General features: G+C 35.6%; 3 protein-coding genes across 11 annotated transcripts; 1 reads left to right on the top strand and 2 right to left on the bottom strand.

The window, feature by feature from the left end:
• The first annotated feature begins 1,030 nt into the window (after window positions 1–1,030).
• LOC142539636 (LOB domain-containing protein 10-like) lies at window positions 1,031–4,665 on the top strand. Of its 9 annotated transcripts, none has more exons than XM_075645218.1 (5): window positions 1,031–1,254; window positions 1,396–1,452; window positions 1,945–1,993; window positions 2,126–3,227; window positions 4,469–4,665. In XM_075645218.1, the coding sequence occupies exon 4, from the start codon at window positions 2,153–2,155 to the stop codon at window positions 3,143–3,145; it is 993 nt and encodes a 330-aa protein (XP_075501333.1). In that variant the 5' UTR covers window positions 1,031–1,254; window positions 1,396–1,452; window positions 1,945–1,993; window positions 2,126–2,152; the 3' UTR covers window positions 3,146–3,227; window positions 4,469–4,665. The 9 variants fall into 9 exon arrangements, with proteins under 9 accessions (XP_075501333.1, XP_075501330.1, XP_075501335.1 ...); XM_075645215.1 differs by having other exon boundaries at window positions 1,945–2,036; XM_075645220.1 differs by having other exon boundaries at window positions 1,396–1,462.
• A 3,025-nt stretch (window positions 4,666–7,690) lies between these two features.
• On the bottom strand, window positions 7,691–10,185 carry LOC142538326 (uncharacterized). The gene is made up of 5 exons (XM_075643671.1): window positions 10,123–10,185; window positions 9,589–9,686; window positions 9,223–9,330; window positions 8,716–8,806; window positions 7,691–8,627 (listed from the first exon to the last, which is right to left on the bottom strand). Exons 1-5 carry the CDS (start codon window positions 10,183–10,185, stop codon window positions 8,103–8,105), a joined length of 885 nt encoding a protein of 294 aa, XP_075499786.1. The 3' UTR covers window positions 7,691–8,102.
• A 479-nt stretch (window positions 10,186–10,664) lies between these two features.
• On the bottom strand, window positions 10,665–11,751 carry LOC142538874 (dof zinc finger protein DOF3.4-like). Its single transcript, XM_075644171.1, has one exon. The coding sequence runs from the start codon at window positions 11,435–11,437 to the stop codon at window positions 10,745–10,747; it is 693 nt and encodes a 230-aa protein (XP_075500286.1). The 5' UTR covers window positions 11,438–11,751; the 3' UTR covers window positions 10,665–10,744.
• Between the last annotated feature and the right edge of the window lie 10,290 nt (window positions 11,752–22,041).

Here is a 22,041-nt window from a genome sequence, read left to right as displayed (position 1 = left end):
CTTTTGTGAGATGGTTTCACGAATCTTTATCTGTGAGACGGGTCAATTCTACCGATATTCACAATAAAAAATAATACTCTTAACATAAAAAATAATAATTTTTCATGGATAACCTAGATAAGAGATCAATCTCACAAAAAACGACCTGTGAAACCGTCTCACACAAGTTTTTGTCATTATATATATAGTATGACAGTTACAATGATCAAATAAGTAAATATTTAGGGTCAATTATATTCGTTTAAATCTGAGTCATAAAATGTTACACCAAATGGATCAACAGAGTATTTCACTAACTAAATGTATCCAAAACCATGGGAGAAGCCGGAAACCGTATTTTTTTTCGCGATTGACTTTCTAATTTATTTTTAAAAATGATACATAAAATTTCAAAATTTATAGTATCAGAGACAATCATCAGCGACATGCAAAAACCTAAATTAGATAAGTAAATATGACCTAGTTTCAAATAATAACTATAAGTATAAAACAAAATCTAAAAAAAATTAAATACAAGGTCACTAAGAAATAAATTAAGAATAACGTTAAATGTATAACTAAAATATCGTTGTCGTACAACGATATTTAGAATAATATATCCTAAGATTTTATTTTTATATTGTGAGATTTTGCTATTATTTCGTGATATTTTGTATTGAATTTATAACGAGATTTTGATAATTAAATAACTCCAACATTATTGTCTGTGTCTTCATTCTTTATTTAATTCCAAGTATGCTTGAACTAATAAAAGCTCCTCAAATGTGGACAAAAAAAAAGATACCGAAACTCCAAGGGCCTAAATGAAATACAAAGAGGGCAGTTTTGCGTACGGAGACAATGGGGGTAACTCAGCATTTTCTCAATGAAAATGAGAGCAAGCCCTTGAACGCGATCCAGCGGTCAAGTATTCTCTTTTCAGCACACGTGGACGAACCAGATTAACCCACACGCTCTTGCATAATACAAGATCAACTTCTGAATGATAAATATATGAAATTTCACACATATTTACACGCACTCTCACACACGCATATATAATATATAATGGCATAGGGCCTTTGGCGTATGATCTCTCCCTCTCTTCAAATTGATCCAAAATCCGAAATTTCTCATCTCTCACGTAGATTATTTGTGATATTTCGTCTTTTTGATTCTGAAATTCCTTACATTTTGGGATCGCAAAGGTTGAAGATCGGATCAAAGGTTCTCTTGCTCGAACCCTCGGCCTCCGCGCTCTCCGATGTGAAGAAGGTCCGCTCATGCATATTTTCCTCCATTTTCTGAGGTTTTATTACGAAAAAAAATGAATCAGATTGGAGTTTATTTTTTTATTGTTTAGCTCTTGTATTGCATATTCTGTGTTCATATATTTTCTGTCGTTTGATTTTGCAGGTGCTATGGTTCTGAGCGCTTCGGAGAGAGTGATTTAAGTATATTTTTGTTCAGAAGGTAAGAAATGGTGAGACGACTTCATTTTTCGTTTAGTTTTTCTTCTTTTTTTTTTTGTATTATCCTCTTTTATTTACCGTATTTGTTTCGTTTTTTTTTTTTTTTGTGAGTTAGTTTTAAGATATAGATAGATGAGATTTGGTTACAGATAAGGAAAGATCTCGACGTGTGAATTTAGCATAGAAAAGAAAACTGTATCGGTATTTTTTAAAATTTGGATTGGATTTTTTTGATCCTCTTGGATCTGGAAATTTCTTTTTAATATCCCCATCTTTTCTAGTATTCAAAGTTGATATAGTTATGGGGGAGAAGTGAAGAAAAACCTTCTTATCGTTTTCTCTGGTTACAGTCAGGCTGTTACTACAATTCTCTCTTTTTTTATATTTAATTTTTTTTTTTGATAAAACTGGTTTGATTTTTTTCTCCTTCTGACTTTGTTTATTTATTAAATCAATGCTTTGGGTTTTAAGAATGGATTAATTGACTTTCCAGGTCGGCTTCGATATGCTCAATCCTTAATTGCTTCACTTCTCTTTAATCGGTGAGAAAGAAAAACGAGATTTCGCTGAATATCAAACAATACAGTAATCTTTGAACACACTAATTTTTTTTCCCTTACGGTGATTCTTGGGATATGTTAATTGATTGCTAGTGGTTTTCATGCTTCGTACAGGATAAAAAATAGTTGAAGGCTTAGAAGATGTCTTCCTCAAACTCTCCATGTGCCGCGTGCAAGTGTCTCCGGCGGAAATGCACGCAGGAATGTGTGTTCGCACCCTATTTTCCACCGGAGACACCTCAGAAATTCACCAATGTTCATAAGGTTTTCGGTGCCAGTAATGTGGCGAAGCTTCTGAACGAACTCAACCCAAGCCAGCGTGAGGATGCGGTGAATTCATTAGCCTACGAGGCGGATTACCGCCTTCGAGACCCGGTTTATGGATGCGTTGGCCTTATATCGATTCTGCAGCGTAAGCTCAAGAATGTGCAGTGTGATTTAGAAAATGCAAAAAAGGAATTGGCTGGATATATTGGGCCTTCAGCTATGTTGCCTATATTGAATCACCCGGGTTTTATGCAGCAACATCCGAACTACGGGACAGCTTATCAGGTGATGCCGTACAATATGCACCCGACTATGGGAGTGCCAACAGCGGTCCCACATGGGGGGAATTTGATCATTAGGGAGCCTCAGCCGCACCATCAACAGCAACAAATGCTTGAAGCGCAGCAGTTGATGGCGGTGGCCGCTGCCAGGGAGCAAGAAATGCTGAGAAATTATGAACAACAGCAGCAGAATGATTTAGTGATGTTCAACAATGGGTTTGACGACACCGGAGTTCAGGTTGCTGCCACCGGATTCAATCAAATGCCTGAACCGGCAGCAGAAGCAACTATGCATCCTTCCTTGGCTTTGGGCTCTTATGAAAACCACCAATACCATTATCGTATCCATCAACAAGCGCAAGATCTTCCGCATTCTCAAACCCATCCACAATCTCATCAGCCGCACCAGCTTCAGCTTCAGTCAAACGAGCTCCTGCTTCAGCAACAGAGCGCTGCAACAGCTCACCATCAGCAGCAGCTGCAGCAGAAACATCAGCAATTAGCTCAACCGCAAACCTCACCCTCCCAACCGCAACCGCAGAAAGAGAAAAGCGAGGAGGGCAGAAGCATTGGTTCTTCGTGTTAATCAAACTTCATGTAAAAAAAAATCAAAATCAAAATCCCACATGCACTCTGAGCTTTATTCTTTCAAATAATCCAACATCCAGGTAACTTCTTTCTTCTGTACCCTATTCTTTACTGGTTTCATGTTACATGTTGCTTGGTTTCGTTCGTGCGTTTAAATAATTCTCTCTCTTCCTCTTTAATCCCATTAATGCATCAGAGGTGACGTATGATCACTCGCACGCATTAAGGGTTGGACATTTGGAATTGTTTTCTTTTGAATGAATAGGGTGATGTTGTAGCTGAGTAAGAGGAAAGGCGTAGCAGAAATTTACTATCTGTCGAATGGCAGTAGGGGGTTTTTATGAGAATCGTTGTCTTTTCACAGCCCATACATGTCTTTATTCAGTAATCATAAATCCTACTATAAAACCCAAGTGCCCTTTGCATATGCTGCCTCATCGGTTTTTGCATTTTATGTGGGGTACAGTGTGGGAGCCAGATTTAGCTAAGCATCTTCACTCGACAGAATTGGTAGTACCACAAAGACAAAATTGTATATTTTCTTTCCTGGTCGTAGGGTTTGTTTTCAAGCTTTTATGTTAGCCGATTTTTACAGAAGTCTTTTTTATTGCTAATTTATTAACTTAGATCCACTGATTAGTTCATTAATTCTTTTCAATTGTCTGTCTAAAAATTAGGTTATAAATTCTAGATTTTATGTTTCGTGCAGCATTTGTTGTCACCTGGCATGATGGGTCGCGGATATAAATTTTAGAATCCAACCAAAATTTGGGGGAAAGATGTTTTAATAAGATGTAATTATCCGGATAGGAAATTGACTTGCTACAACGTTCTCATGATGTCACAGTTGGAAGTCAAAGAAACAATACCATAGACCCAAATCTTATACGAGTTTGGCGTGGTAGATGATCTATTGATTAATAGTTAGGCATTCGATTTTTCTTACTAACATGTTTTTAACCGAGCCTGTTGCATATGAATTACACAATGTGGTTTATTTGACAAACATGATTTGAAAAATATTGTATTAGCTTGAGAGTTTATATAGTATATTTCGAAAGATAGTGAATATCAGTTCCCATGTGCTAAAAAAACAATAGCAAGATTTCTCTTTTCATTGAATTAGACAACAAACCAACTTTTTAATATTGTTTATGATAGGAAATTAGTTGTAACCATCAAATTTAATATCGAAAAGGATATATTTTATAAATTTTTAGGTACAAATTAAGAAACAAGAATTTTTTTTTCCTTCTATATTTTTTTGTCCGAAATGTGTATCTTGACTATTTATTTATTACTGGTTTGACTTTTCTTGCAGCAAATTTTAGGCAGGGAACATGCGCTCAAAGTAGAAAAAGGAGTAGAGTGAGAAGTAAAGAGAAATGTAAGAGTTTGTTCACATTTGATCGTAACTAATCAGTTTTTTTCATCCAACTTTTTGGGGTTTCTGAGAGAGAATTTACTCAAGGATACATTTCAAATCATATATAGTAGTAGTATTTTACTTCCCATTTACTTTTCATCATGTTTATTCTCTATCTTTTTAGGTTGTTATATAATCTTCTCTGTATTTAGGGTTTACTATGTAACAATTCAATTTTATGTGCCAACAAAACAAAACTATTTTTTTCCTTAAAATTAACAGATTAGATACTTTAAAAAGAATTTTTCCAAACTAATTTATCATCCATATAACTAAAATTTTAAGGAGTAGATCTCTCTTGTGAGACGATCTCACAAATCTTTATCTGTGAGACGGGTCAACTCTACCAATATTCACAATAAAAAGTAATACTCTTAGCATATTTTCATTGATGACCAAAATAAGATATATGTCTCACAAAATACGACCCCTGAGACCGTTTCACATAAGTTTTTGTCAATTTTAAGTCGGCCTTTATCTTTTTAAAACAGGAAAAAAATATAAAATTCGAATATTTAGTGTTATAGTAAGAAAATTGCAGAATAATATTTTTTTAATGCTCGAATGGGGTTATCGAGACATATTTTTTTGGTATAGACAAATTACCTTCTTTTTTTTTTTTTGAAACAGACAAATTACTTTAATGAGTCTTAAAAGTGTGAGATGAAATACACTACATACGAGATAGATTTTAATCTATTATGATTACAAAATAAAATTTTAATTAATGCTCTTATTAAAATATAGAGTAGATCCGTTGAGAATTGAAATTTGATAACACCTCCGTTGAGAATTAAACTCTAAGAAAAGTCACATGCACGTGGCCCTAATTACAGCGGAAAAGAATAATAAATTTATTATTATATAAACAAATTCTTTAAAATTGTGTTTACATCTGTATATTTTAAATCTATAGATTTTAAATATATTTTCAAGAAGTAAGATCATAAAATTTAAATTCACTTCTTATTTGTCTGTATAATATACATAATAATTAAAATAAATTTCAAGTTCATTTAATATTGATGTAGTTTGAAATTGATTCAATTTTGTGTTACTGTTATATAATTAAATATTATGTTTATTTAAAATTTGATATATTGTTTTATTACAAAAATAAAATTTCAATCTCTCAAAACACAATCTAAAATGTTTCAAACGTATTATTAATTTTCTCTTTTGGGAAGCTTGCGATTATTCCAACTCGTGGATGCATGCATATATCAGCTAGTTGGTAAAACGTACATATCACTATTACTTATTCCGGCCGTACTTTTAAAAGTCAGATTTACGTATAATTTTTATCTTTTATGCAAAGCTTTAAAGATTTTTCTATTTATTTTTGGACGTATTTGACAAGGGAATTTGTCTTATTTGTTCATACAAAACCTAGTTTACTCTGAAAACATAATTTTGTGGAGAAAATATAGAAGATTGACCTAAAATTTCGATTTTACAACATCTTGCTACAATTGGTACAACATCTGACTTTTTAAAAAAATAAAATTTTAATATAGTTATTAATTTAATTTAAGGGGTAATCTATCTAGCTTTATATGATATTTTGTTTTGTTCCATCAAAGGATCTTTCTAGTAACCATTTTAATACATTTTTAGATATAAAATGTGCTCGTTTGGTCTTCCAAGTTTTTGTTAATGTCAAAAATTGCGGTTAAATTATATATAAAAAAAAAGCCGGAAGGGATTGATAATGATGCATTTTATTTTTTATTTTTATTTTTTTCAAGGTAAAATAAATTTGCATGTTTCCGTATAAAAGTACAATTGATTTAAATATTTACGTAAATAGTCAATGTGTGAATATGTATATATCTACATTAAATATATATAAATTAAAAATCTCTCTAAAATAATATTTTTTCCCAGTTTCGACTTGGGTTAGCTTACTAATTTAATAATTTCAATAAATTAATCAGATAATAAATTTTCAGATGATCCTTAAATAAATCTATAGTTTTGTAAATATCATAAATAATTCTCTAAAATTACAAGCATTACTAAGGCAATTTAATAAAATATGACTAGATTGTCTTTTATTTTTATTTTTTTCTCTTCTGAAATTTAGTTCTATTCTATATAAATTAATGGTCCCGCCAGCTATTATTTATTGTTTTTTCTCTCACACTTTTTTACAAAATTTTGATTTTTTTTAAAAAAAATAAATTTAATTTTTCAATGTAATTAATTTTCAAAACAAAATGAAAATTCTGTGTTATCAGGGACGACAAAAGGAATTATACACGACTGAGTACGTAACACCATTAATGAATGATCCCTTCTTTGTCAATTTACTTAAAATTAATGCTTCTCCAGTTTCTCGTTCCCCACACATAATATACACTACCTATCAGTGCATTTGCATGCAGTTCGTGTGTTAGTTTTGTTTTTTGTTTTTCCAACTATTTTTCGAGTAGGTCTCTTTTGAGACGGTCTCACGAATTTTTATCTGTGAGACGGATCAACCCTACCGATATTCACAACCAAAAGTAACACTCTTAGCATAAAAAGTATTAATTTTTCATGGATGACCCAAATAATATATTCGTCTCAGAAAATACAACCCGTGAGACCGTCTCACACAAGTTTTTGCCCTATTTCTTATATATTGTAGTATGGTCATGAACAAGTTTCTACTTCTTTCTCAATATTAAATTATTTAGATTTTAATTTATCTCATATTAATATCAATGTATTTCCAGAATGAATGTTGTAGTATGGTGAACGAGTGTTTTTGAATTTGCAAAATATAAAATGAGCATTTATTTAAGTACAAGAGATTCACATTATCCAAAAATTTTGGGGTGAAGTTCGGCCCGTGAACAATAGCTTCCGAGATTGTAATAGCGATTATGGATGATCCAAAACAATCCACCGGATGAAGTGAAACCAATTTGTCGATCAGATCACATGTTCATGTTGTCGTAAAGCACAATAATTTTGTGTTTGTCTCCATGTGTGAAGAATATACACACATGGAGTAAGGTGTGCCAGAATATTGTTTGCCTCATCAACATGCATGCTTCGTACTCTTTGGAATTTTGCTCAAACATCATCATTGTAACAATGCATTAATAAAATGATCGAATCAACGTTCCATTATATTATACATCAAGCTTTTTAAATAAGATCGTAATTCGTATCAGACGTCAAACAAAGCCTCAGATCTTCATGGGTGCATTGTTTGTCGTTATTTTCTTTTGAGCCGACCAAATTCAGGGAAAATTTAAGGAAAATGAAAACTGCAAGTCTTTGCAGATGGCGAGACATCATATCCAGTTTTTCCTGGTTCACAAATGCTACTACGGAAAGCTGAGTCTTCCATAGAAGAATTCTCATCAGGCTTTCATTCAGATAATGGCTTGAAATTAAAGAACTTGTGGATAAGATAACATACCTTTGGGAACTAATTAAGCTTGACCATTAGCATCTGTTTTCATAATATCAATTCAGTCGACCATAGATGCCTATCTAATGCAAACAAATATGTAAGAAAAATATAAATAAAACACTAATTAGCGAAGAAAAATAAAAGATCATTGATTTGACAGATATCTGCAGAAGGCCTCACTCCATCTTCCACTTGGTCTATTTGATCCACGAAGGAGTAAACAAACTGAAGAAGAATGCCACGTAACATTTCCATTTCTCTCGGATGTACAAGCTTTGAGTGAAGTGAAACATCTTTATCAGAGGCTTCAGCATTACAATCAACAAGAATCTCACTCAAAATTTCCCATGAAACATTTAATAACAACGAGGCAACAGAATCTAGGTATATTTTCATGGTTCTGCTATCGCAATACTGTTTTAGATATTTGAGTATGTTACGTAAAACCCGAATTATAGCTGTCACAACATAGCATTTAGCACTTTCAGGTTTCGACGTCAATGACCAATTTGGTATCGACGAGTCATAATTTGAATTTTTTTTTTCTGCCAATGCACTAGCTTTATGTGAAGATGAAAGATCGCAATCGATTGTCAATTCCAAGAAAAGACACAACAGATGCATGAAGGTTTCCCAACCGCTCCCCTGCAAAGAGACACAATGCTAGAATAGAGAACACAGCTAGAGATGCCACACTTGACAAAAATCACATGGTGCCACGGATTAAACATACTGGCACAATCAAAAACTTGGAAATGGCTACAAAAGTTTTCCCCGCTGAGTGTTGACCATATATATGGATTGTTGACAGCAAACAAGAACACCTAGAACAAATAGATAGTGAAGAGAGTGAGTATTAGTTATACAAGAAAAATTCAAGAAGAAAAATGCCATCAGAATGACTGCGTACAACCAAGTGTCTAACTGCTTAATGATCCAAGCAAATTTCAGACAGAGAATTTCTATTTCAATCTTCAAGGGCCGGAGCATTTGGTACGCTAGTACAGGAAAATAAAGAACACTGTAACAACAATGCAATTAATCAGAAAAATATCGCATTGTAGCTCATTATTAAGCCTGAGCAAGATTTAACAGGTCCACAATAATGATTTTGGCCAAACAATGGCGATTGTCCGAATATGAAGTCGCGGGAACTAAGAATTCCCCGGTATCACAAAGCTCCAACTCCTGGTAACAAATTTTCTTCTTTATAGAGGGAAATAAAAGTTTTGAAACGTACAGAATTCCATTTTGTGCCCAAAGGTTTACAGAGAGTACAAGCCTCGTCAATATCAAATTTTGACTGGGAACCGAATTGGTGCGTCCACTTATTAACTTGTGTGAACACCTGAAATTAAACAATTAAAAGCAAGACACCTTATTCAAGGAAAAAATTATTCAAGAAATGGATTCAAAATTCCAAGGACAGTTCAACAGTATCTGTATCCATAAGCTGAACCTGAGATAGAGCAATTAAAAGTTCTTTTTCCGATTCTGTGGTTAAAGGTTCAGCTCCAAGATGCAGCGAATTATAACAATAAAATTTCCAGGACCATTATTTTTTGGGAAAAAATAGACTTTAAAAAAAAGTAAATAGGCTCGTTACTGAGAAAGGGCGAAGAGCGCCGTCGAGAAGGCGGCAGAGAAGTACAAATTCAGGCCGACGACTCGTTCTCCAGTGATATTTCTGGCATCCACAATCCGCTAATCAAATCGAAATTATTTAAATAAGTTAAAATTATATATTAAGGAAAAAAATATTTAACAAAAAAAAAAACACTTTTTCTCATAATAAATTTTCTATGAGAAAGTAGGGAATTAAAGCCAAACAAATATTGGTCTGTACGGCCGACGTTATTTTTAAAATAAATGGCTACGCATAGACTGCAATTATTCAATTGCCCACACTAAATTAATATTTGGTTGTTCCATTCCACTAACGTTTTTTTAGTCACTTATTTTTATCGATTATAATTATATCATTTTAAGGTTGTCCCGTCCGTCCTTGTATCCATTATTTACTTTTCCATTAATTATTATTATTATTATCGTAAGAATAACACAAGAGAAACGATTTCATTTTGGTTCCCTATTATTACAATAATCCAAACCCTATATTATAGCGGGGCAGAGTACGTACCAGAGATTGTTTAAATCTTACGAGTTTGGGCCGCCGCCTGCGTTCAATATAAGACTCCTCCATTTCTTAAATCTAATTTTCTTATTTCTCGTGAAACTTTAAAGAATGCCAGACTCAATGTAATTATTGTTTAATAAATTGAGTAAGTCTCTTGTGAGACGATTTTACGAATTTTTATCTGTGAGACGGGTCAACTTTATCGATATTCACAATAAAAAATAATACTCTTAGCATAAAAATTAATAATTTTTCATGGATGACCCTAATAAGCGATCTGTCGCCAAATATCAAGACAGGCCCATAAAAATAGAGTTTTTGGACTTGAAGTGAGTGAAGCAATGTCATGTATAATAATTAAGGATTAAATTGACTAGTTATGTAAATTTTTTACTATTGCAGACTTATTTATATTTGATTATATCACAAAAACTTTTGACTGTATACTGCACATCCATTGCATTATATAAATCTAAATTTGTGCATCATCTGAAATAATCGAATTTTGAAAAGTTGAAATTAAACATGATTTATAAAGTGCGAAATGTTTAAAGCTATAAAAACTTGGAATATATTGTCAAAAGCAGAAACCAAACATTACAGCGATGAGAAAATAATAAATATTTCATTTCAAAACAGTACTACCCGGCGTGGAAATAGCAAGATCTGGAAAACTGAAACAATCCCCACCACCAAAACCACTCTCCCCGTTCTCAAGCTGCCACGCATGTTCCGACACGCTCGCCGTCCCAACGCCACCGGTAGGCGCCGAAAAGGGCCAGACCGCCCTCCCAAGCCCGAAGCCTACGTCATCGAGACCAGGGCCTAGCCCGAGCCCGAACCCACCAAACGCCAGAATCCCCGACGTCCCTTGAGTATTCAAGAGCGAAGTGTAACTCCCGCACATGTTCAACCCACCCTTGGCATCACCGGTAAAGGGAACCGCTCCGCCGTGATCAGCCGTCAGGGGGACCAAGAATTGGGAACCCACGGTGGGAAGGTGGCGGAACTCATGATGGGACGACGAGATGGCTCCTGAGCTGGTGGTGGTAGCAGACACGGCACTGGTGCGAGACCGCTTGGCATTCTTCCGGCTGCCACCCCCGACGGGTATGTCACGGAGTGTTCCCCCGTGAGTCCAGTAGCGTCGGCACGACTTGCAGAAATGCCGAGGCTGGGAGAAGTTGTAGTTGTTGTAGTAGCAAAACTTGGTGTTGATAGAGTCACAGCGCGGGCACGGAAGATGCTCCGGCTCCGGCGGCGGCGGGCCGACATGGCCAGCTCTGGTGGGCTTCCTTTCCACAGCATCACTCGCCATTCTCTTGGGTTCTTTTTTCCAGACGAAAGAATGGTCTTTAGCTTTAGGGGGTTTTATTGGTGAAGTTTAGGGGAAAAATAAGAGATTCTGTCTGGGATATTAGTGAAACGGTAGTGTTCTGAAATATTCTGAGAATTGTGGGCAGCTTTTGCAGAGCGAGAGAGGAGAATGCGTATTCGAATGTGTTAGAGTCGGCCGGGAACAGGCTTTGTATGGGTCGGCTCCTAAATGGGGGCTCTTGTTTGTTGGGGGATCAATAATACACTCCCCTTTTTAAAGTGCTCACCCATTATTGTCTTATTCTTTCTTACCATGGTTCAATTTTTTTGTAGCATTTGATAATAAGGGGTTGGAATATGTCTTGTGTGTTCTTGTTATGGAATGGAACCGCGTGCGTGAACATTTATCATTCGTTGGTTATCAGCGACGTCTCTTCCTGGAAACGTCTATTATTTTATTTATATTTAATTTGTTTTGTGGATAAATGAAAATAATGTTTTCTATTACATAGATTCTTTGTCATTAGACAATGGAGTAAAAATAACTGAAGTTAACATGGAAAAATGTTGGATAGGGACAAGCAGAACAATACCAAAGGACAGCGGCGGGAAAGAATTAAAGAAAGAGCAGAACACACTGTACGCGTGTAACAATGTTTTCTTTGACTCATTGGTATATAAAAAACAAATTTTTTGTATTAATTTTCCAAAAGAATGTTGCTAGCTTAAGCTAAAGCTTGAATATTAAAAAAGAGTAGAGTTTCACATCCATTTTTTTATTTCAACATGACAACACTTTATTAAGTAATTTTTAAAAATAATTAATAGTCACCGAAATTAAATAATAATAATTAATGATGGAGGGACAAAATGATGAATGTCGGAATGGCGTGGGGGGTGCAATAATTGGGTTGCTTCCCTAAGAGCGGGACCCGTCGTTTTCAGGCCATCTTTCCGTACCCTAATTTCCTTGCCGGATTCCTCGTTCCTATGTCTCCCCACCACCACCCCACGCCTATTCGATCCACACACTTTACCAATACAAATCATCAATATCTTTTTTTCTATCAATTATTTATCATAATTATTCCAAATACAAAACACTGCAAACAAAAAATTCGGTCACAGAGCTTTTCACGGTGATTCTTGAGTGAGAAATCATGATGGGGAAGTTATATGGAGAAAATGGAGACCTAATTTTCAAGTTCTAACTAGTAAATTTACCAGAACTGATCATTATTATCAATGTTAAAATTTTATCTAAATTTTTATTTGATTGTGTATTACTAAATATAATATTAAATTTGGACAAAAACTTGTGTGAGACGATCACATATAATTAAAATTGGTAGGATTGACTCGTCTCTTAAAATTGTAACTTTACTTTAGATCATACCAAATTACCGATCGATATAGAATAGATTTTACTCCGAATTGAGAGCGATGTGGAAGTTAAGCAGCATCCGATGACCCAAACGTCAAACAGGCGATAATTTGTCCTCGTGATTGCAATACAAGTAATAAAATCAAGATTTGACGCTGGGCCGTTCTCACCTCTGTCTAGCGTCCTTACTTCTTTGATTTCCCCCTCCATTACAAATCAAGATTTTATGTGGAATTTGGACAAAATATATAAATGAGTGAGTGGACCTACCTAGTACACGATCTCATCCAACTTGCACCTACTAGAAATTAAATATCTATTAATGACAAACGACCAATTATTTTTAAATTTGAAAATATACCATAATAATAAAAAGATATGGAACTGTTCACTCCGTCCAAAAAGACAAAATTGATAGTCTTTAGAGCACTTCTGCCTCACTCTGCAATACAAAGCACACCTTGTGTGTGTTTTTCGTTCTATTCTGGTTGTACATACCTATTAGGTGTCCTAAGTATACGGTTTCTATTTTAAAATAAAATTTTTTTTTACAAAAATTAAGGGTATTGTTGGGTATTAGACCAATTATTTGTTGGGTTAATAAAATCAATTGGATTTAGCGCTATTGAGGTCTAAAATATTGATTATGCTTGTAGAAGTCCAAGTCATTAGATTCTCTTAAAAATCTATAAATAGAGGAGTTTCCAGACAATTCAAGGTATGCTCTCGTTTTTATAAAATTTCACTTGTTCTTTTAGTTTTCTTTGAACTGCTTACTGACTTGAGCGTCGGAGTGTCTATGTCGGGAACCCTCCCGACGCCCACTTGACGAGTGTTCGTGGCGTAGATGACGCCCGCAAATTAACTGTGTATTGTTTACGTGGATCCGTTTACCAGCCAGGTGAGCTCATTTACGGGACAAATATATCAGTTTACTAATCAGACGGATCTTGTGTGCACAGTCTACGTGACTCATTTATTTTAGCTGCATCAGGTATGTATTCAGGAAATATTTGTATACCAAACACTCCATCTTTAATTTGCTGGATAACAAAAAGATTGCATGAAATGAACCAAGCCTTTGAAACTAGCATACCGATATTTTCAAGGACATGAGAAATCAAGATACGATCTTTGATGGAATCGTCCCTCGATGAAGATAAATCGCGGAAGATGATCCACGATCTTAAAATTTTAGCATAGATTCGAAGATTTGAAGGAACAAGGAAAGCCAAAAAAATATTTTATAATTCTGCTCTTTGTTTTACACCAAAAAATGCAATAGGTCCCTACTCGCTGTGGGCTTTGACAATGGTCCGTAATGAGAACGAGAAGAATTGGGCTTTTGTGGTGAATGGAGAAAGACTACGAATCTAAGCCCAATAAGTTTTTATGAGCCCCAAAATATATAACAAAGGCCCATCTCAATCATTTTACTTTTGATTGATGTGAAATGTGTAAAAAAGATAAAATGATAATCGGATCGTTTTGGCATATTCGCATTTGGTAATCAAATTGAAAAAAAAAATATGAGGAGGTATTTTTAAAATGCCAACCATAAAGATAATATGAAGGATATGCTTAGGCTATTTTCAATACAGAAATTATTTTGATGTAAATTATGCACTAAAATAGTGTGATTTCTACCTCAAATACAACGTCTATCTCCAACCATTTACTTCAAATCTTACACTAAAAATATATTATGAGAATATTCCTTTTATTTTATATAAATTATTATGTTTAACATAGCAATATAAATTTAACAATATTAATATTATAATTATCATTATATTTAAGTAATTATTATATATTAATTAAATTACATGTAATACGAATTAATTATTATAATGGAAAATCAGTTTCTATCCCAACCCCAACTCTAATAAAATAAAATAAATTATTATCTAAAATTCGATTAATAAATATTTATAATAATAATTAAAAACCAAAATATAATTAAAAAATGTAATAAAAAAATTAAATTGCTCTACGCCAAATTGGCGCGAAGCTATCCTCTGCGCCCAATTGCGCCAATGTGGCGTAGAGAAGGGGGCTGCGCCAAAAATGCCAAAATAGTACAGCCTCTGTTGGAGAGAAATTCTGCACTATTTTAACGTTTCATATTAAAATAAAGTAGGTTTGGAGATGCTCTTAATGAGTCGTGCTATGCTATAAAATGTCGAGTGAAAGATTTCTTGGCTTAGGGCACCCACATTGTATAACACCCCTCTAACACCCACTCTCCAATGTGAGTGGGCGTTAGTTGGCGTTATAACGCCCACTCACATGAGAGAGGGTGTGGGGCGTTCATCTGTATGAACGCCCATGTGTCAATTTATTTTTCTTAAAAAATTGCACACTTAAAAACCGTCGCTATTAGCGATGGCTTTATAGAAACCGTCGCCGATTTGATGGCATGCGGGCCCCACGTGTTTTGAATTATTTATGAAAATTGGACATTTAACGACGGCTTTGAAAAAACCGTCGCTATTTGCTTCAAAACCGTCGCTAAACGTTGTTATATATATATAACAAAAATTATTATTAATATAAAATAATAATTTAAATTTCTTAAAAAATTTAAAATTGAATTTATTTAATGTAAAATAAGAATAATATGAATGAGTGGACAGCGGGACCTACAAATAATGAGTGTGAATGTTAAAATGAATGTGGAAGAATAGATGTGTTAATGTAATGTGTATGTGGCATATGGACTCCACGATTTTTGATAAGGTGGTGGGTATTATAACACTCACTAATACGGGTGCCCTTAGTGATAAAGGAAAAACATAAAAATATAAAGAGAGAAGGGGCGTGTTTATTTATACACATGTAATTTCCTAATGTCTACTTCCATTATAAAAGACAAACCATCAAGCAAAAGATAAAAGCATCCCAAAAGCCTTTCCCATTAATCATTGGAATAAATATGCATGGTTTCTCCAATTTTGAAGATGTAATAAAGTAGAAAATCAGGACTTTGTGAAATACTATGATGACCCTTTTCTTAATTGCGAAGAATGGATTGTATACGAGTAAATTAAAAATATTTAAATTTATTCGTAATGATTTCAAAAAAGTACATAAGTTTTGTTTCGCTGAAACATAAATTAATTTATTGTAACTTTTAGTAAAACAATAATCATTTATATGTTTTTTTTTAAAGAACGTCGATATTATTTAAGAGTTGAAGTTTGTTATCTACCTAATATAAAAATAGAATAAGATGGACTCAGTTGCGTCATCGAGTGATCATTTTGTTCAATGATATGGAGAAAGCCACGTCGAGTTAATCACATGATTTATAGATTTATTTTATTAAATCTCCAACAATCAGATTTCAGGTTCTACCGTTATGTGTTAGATTGACCATAGTTGGGTCACCTGTTCTGTCCATAATTGAGTCATTTGTAAACTTCACGCTCCAGATATTCATTCGTGGACGTGAGTGGTGTGTTAGTTGTCCCACATCAGTTGGATAAAATACGTGTGAGTTGTACATATGTTTTGGACAATCATCTTCCCTTGAGCTAGCTTTTGGGGTTTAGTTAGGTCTAAGTTTCAATCTTAACGTCAAATAATTGGTGAAAAACAAATATTATTAAATTAAATTACATTAAAACAAAATTAGAAATTACTTGATCAATTAAATCCCTTAAATATAATGATGTTAATTACATGATGATTTTCTTTCGTTGCATACATGGACAGTTTTTGGAATGTGTTTTGAGTTAGTTTCAGTATTATCAATTTTCCGGGGGGGAAGGGGGGGGATATATGCATATGTTTTTATATAATTTTATTATTAGTATAAACATATGAATATGTGAATATGTGAATATGTTTGTATATAATTTTATTTCATTCTTGTTGGAATTTATCTAATTTTATTTCCCTAAAATATACATTAAAGTAACAACGAATAAATACATTTTTGTCGACATTGTTTGTCACGAAAATTTGCGGGCGTGCCAGGCACGTGTTCGTGCCAAATTTGTGAAATAATCTGACTTCGTTTACCAAGCGTTGCGAATCTTGATTCGACCGTTAGTTATAATTCCTTCGAAATGGCTCCAAACTAAAACACATAAACTGGGGAAATAAAGAAATTATACAGGAAATCCATAAACAACATCAAACTTAAATGTGTTGTTATGAAATTTGATCAACATTCTTACAAGAAAGTCGGATGAATACATAAAATTCAAATACTTGACTACTGGAAATCGAAATGAATGAACATAGAATTGATGAAATTATGCTGTAGATTTTTGTGAATTGATTTTGTCGGTCTTTCTTTTTCTGATTATTCCTTCTGCTTTTGTCACCTTCCACGGGGGAGTTTCAGCCACATTCTACGATCTCCCCACGATTTCCACGTCGTATAATGGTGCATCGTGCTTTTCCCTGGGCCAACCGCTATTCTCCTGGGTTTTCCTTTGTTGGGCTACTGCTCATGGGCTTCAAAGTGGGCTTCTTGGATTATATTTTAGGCACAACAATTGCCCCCTAGCCAATTTGGGCCATTGGCCAATTTGGCCAATTTTGGCCCAACTTTGGCTATTTGGTAATTCCACTAATTCGGCCCAATGGGCCAAACTAGCTATTCATACACTACGTAGAAATCATATCGTTAAGAAAAGAATGGTTCTGTGGACTTGAATATGAATTGACCGAGACACATGTTTTTCTTCCATCGGGCTAAATCCAAGTGTGCATTCCCTGAATCCCTAATTCCTCTCACCTTCCTTAAACCCTTCATCCCTTTCTTTCTCACTTCCCCCAAACCTTCATCGGTGCCCATCACTTTTCTCGAAGAAATTGCCGCTCCATCGACTTTGTGATGCCATCCAAGTTTATGAAAGTTGACATCATCAATCTCCTTTACATCAAACCACACCTTCTCAAGGTAGGTATATTTAACCATCTTTCTCAATCCTCCATCACAAAAATATTGTAGAATATGCCACATTTCATGCTGCACGCAAGATATTTGTGAATATGTCTGAATGAATTTTTGATAAGTAACAATGGGTGTTGCACTTCAACAAAGGGGCTACCTTGCTGTGCATATTCAGAGCTTGGCCTATGGCTAGCGCAACTTCTGTAATCTTCATATTGAGAACACAACCACAGGAGTTGCTCTTCTTTTGCCCAGATCATTAGCTAGCACTGTATAAATTAGCTTTGATTGAGATGGCAGAGTCTGATGGATTTCAGAAGATGTAAATGAGGTATGTATAAATCATCCAACTGTCATTCACTTGGTCATCTTCCATCCTGCTTAGTAGATGCTCTTCTTCCTTGCTGTTATGTTGCACTATTATTTGAGCATTCATAGTTTGCTGATCAACACTCCGTTATTCATCACTTGGTCCCATTTATTTCGCAGGAACATAGTTGGAGAAATCGAGAATTTATCTCAAAGGCCAATACAAGAAAATATCTTAAAGACCAATAGAGATGAAAATTCCTCGTGGTAGTGTCGCTGGCCTATCAAAAAGAAAATTACCAAGCTTTGATGAATATCTCTGCAACCGGCTGAGCATATATGTATGGAGGAGTGTCAGACACATCGAGAGGAAATAAAATATGTAGGCTAAGGACAGTAGGTGTATGTTTTTACACTTATTTACCATGATTTGGCAAGTGTTTTTTCTGATGTGTAGAGTTGAGAAAGTGGCTCGAAAGCCAAACTTTGTTGGTAAAATGCATTGTTGTTCTTGTATATGTTGCTTGGGATATATTTGCAGGTGTTTACAATTTTGGCATATCACATTTATAAAGAAAACTCTGCCAAAATTTTTCTAAAAACTAAAAAAAACGGCCAAAAGCCTGTTTTCTTCAACATTGACGCAAACATTGCGGGTCAACTCTGTTTGTTACCAACCAACAGTTGAACAACATTTTTCAAATAATGCTCCCCAATGTTCCATGACATGCACTGAACGAAATTCATTTTGTCATCAATTTGACCAACTAACACAACAAATATTCCTCCCCAAAATTTATCAACTACAGCGGATTCCATGAGCAATTATTTTTATTTATTCACAGATGCTCCATCATTATTTACAAACAACTTCAGCAAAGAATGGTTTAAAAGCATATTCCTCACATATTTACATAAACTTCTTATAGGCCAATATGACAAAATTAACCAAAGTGGCCATCCAGCCTACTTTGTACAATACTTCCCATCTTTTTCATCTTTATGAACCACCTGTCTTCGGCTGTCGATCTTTCATCTGAGCCAGAGCTAAGATTAAATCCTCCATATGTAAATTGTCTTCCTCACTACCTCCACATTCCTCCTCAAATATTACTTTAGCTCCATCGATATCCCACAACTCTTCGTTCACCAGCTGCTGCATTTGTCTTTCCACTCGGAAGTTGCAGCGACTTCCATCTCTTCTTTAGTGAACTTAGTCATCGACCTCCTCGATAATAGGTCGGACCATGGGTCTAGGAGAGACCATGGCAGTAGGTTTGAGCACCTTCTCAACTGCTTCATTAACTTTTTGAATGTCCATGTATACTGCTCCTGATTGCCCATACACCCTGTAGTTACGAAACATAATTAGACCAAAAGCTCCATCATAATATCTAGCTTCCACGACATTGGAATTATATTGATACGGCTGTGAATCAGCCTGTACCACTTCAACCTCAACTTCCTTATACATTAACAATAACTGGTGCATGGAGGATGACACACAATGATTGGTGTGAATCCAATCCCTCCCTAACAAAGTATGGAAGCTAACACTGGAATTGACAACGAAAAAGGTTGACAGAGAGGATCGAGACCCTACAGTGACATTTGCCGGTAAAACTCTCAAGGTTTTGGTGGATTCTCCGGTACAAGCTGCCACAAATACTTCTGTAGGAATCAAGTATTCCACATTCTTCCCCAACTTCTGAAGGATTCTGTAGAGTAGAATATTCACAGCTGACCCATTATCTATCAGTACCCTAGACAACGGCTTTCCGTTAACATGTGCTATAATATGGAGTGGTTTGATATGTTTAGTCATCTCACTGGTAGGTCGCTTCATCAACACTCTTTTCTCTTCATCCACAATAACACCAACGCAATCATTCAAAATGTCAGCCTGAATGGATTTCGTAATACTTTTGTTTCCAGTGGATACATCAGACTCAAACACCCTTTTGCGCTTAAATTCCTCTGGCAGCATTAACGAGCCAGTGGCACACTCAAATGAAACGAGAATCTGTCCCACCTTGAAAGTAGCCCTCTTGACTGGTTCACTGTCTTACTCTGATAACAAGTCATCATCTTCTTTCTCATTATCTTCAGTAGCCTTCCTCCCAAATTTTTTCTTCTCTTTAAATGACTCCTCCACCCCAGACCTGCGTTCAACAGCTTTTTCTCTCAACAAACGTCGTTTTTGGGTCCTAGAAAGAGGTTTTGGGAACTTTGGATGTTCTACCCGCTTCCATATGCCATCGGGGATTGCTCTAGGAGGAACAACAAAGCGGGACTTCCTATCATATTTTTTATCAGTATCCAGAAAGGATGGCCTCTGTCTTGTCTTCTGAAATAACTGTCGGTCAGCTCTCCTCTCGCCATTCATCGACCAAGGATGTGGGCCCCTTCTGAGGTACTGGTTCCCTGGCCTTTTGGCCATGGATTCCCTGTCATACCTCATATTCCTCCCAGTATAATGCAGACCGCCTCCACTGTAATAGTGGTCTTTTTCATGAACAGCTTCTGTCTTCTTCTCCTTGACCTCAAATATCATTTTTCGAGGCACCCAACACTTCTTTATGGTAAATCTTGGTTTGATGGACCTGTCCCCGTACCCATTCCTTCTCCTCTCATTGATCAAGAAACGCAAGTCAGTACTGCCCATGTTCACATTGGCTACCGGGGGAAAAGGATCTTCATCCACTATCATCGCTTCTTTTTTCTCGGGAAATTTCAGGACTCCCTTGTTGATTCTTTCCTGCAAGACATTCTTGAACGCCCAACAAGCATTAGTATTATAGTTGAAGGAATTGTGATACTTACAGTAATATCTTCCTTTCAACTCCTCCTTCGTGGGTAGCTTGTGATCTGGGGGGGAGTGTTATGAACTTATTCTTCACTAAGTGATCGAAGATTTCCTCCGTCTTAGATGCATCGAAAGTATAAGGAGTTTGCACTGGAGGAATATTTTTCTTGGAAAGTTCTTCACTCTTGCGCTTCAATAAAGGGACAGTGCGTGATCCGGAATTTGCTACTTCTGCCAGTGCAACTTCCTCCACTTCCTGGAAATAAGAGCCCACTGTAGACTTTCTTTTATGACTCTCTTCTCGTAACAATTCCTCATACTCTGACACTTCGGCCGCAAGTTCATAAAAATCACGGAATTCCATCCCTTGGAACTTCTTTCTAAGTTCAAAATCGAGTCCTCGCTGTGCCATCTTCACGTATTCTGATTCAGGGAGGAAAACTCGGCATCTGCTTCTCACCTTCTTGAACTTACAAATGAAATCAATGGCAGATTCCCCCGGTTTTTGGACCACCCTTGACAATTCCGCTATACTAATCTCAGGTACTCTCCGGAAGAATTGTGTATGGAATTGACGTTCCATATCGTGCCAAGTCATAATAGAGTTTTGAGGTAGTGTTGCATACCATGTGAAAGCAGTACTGGTCAGGGAATTGAGGAACAAACGTAACTTGTAATTAGAAAAGTTCTCCAAATTTGCCAATTCCCCACACTGAATTGTAAACCTGGCCACATGTTCCACGCTGGATTGACCGTCTTCCCCGGAATATAACGTGAAGTCTGGAATGCGGTATCCTTTTGGATAAGGGTTGTCACGATCCACAACATCAGGATACGGTTTATGGAATTCTGGTCGGTTGATTGGCCTCACTCCTGGGCCATACAACTCTTGAATCATATCACGTACCATCTCAAAATCCAACGTTGGAGTTTGTCTTAACTGGTGATGAGGATAGATTGCCCCCCGAGTGTTATTCCCCAAACCTGGCGCTGAATATCCACGCATTCCCCCATCAACGTACATCCCTGGATGTAAGTTAGGAGACATCACAGAGAACATGTTACCAGCCATTTGTTTACTGTTGCTGCAGTTTTGGAATTTCAACCCCAACTCCTCATCCCTTTTGTGCGGAGGAGTGTATCTCCCTTCCCTGGCAGATTCAGGAATTCGTGCTTCCCCCAAGCGGCGACTTTCAC

This window comes from Primulina tabacum, chromosome 3, assembly GCF_025594145.1.
Source record: "Primulina tabacum isolate GXHZ01 chromosome 3, ASM2559414v2, whole genome shotgun sequence".
Taxonomy (NCBI): Eukaryota; Viridiplantae; Streptophyta; class Magnoliopsida; order Lamiales; family Gesneriaceae; genus Primulina; species Primulina tabacum.
The sequence above is the reverse complement of the archived record's forward strand: the minus strand, read 5'-3'. Positions and strand labels throughout refer to the sequence as shown.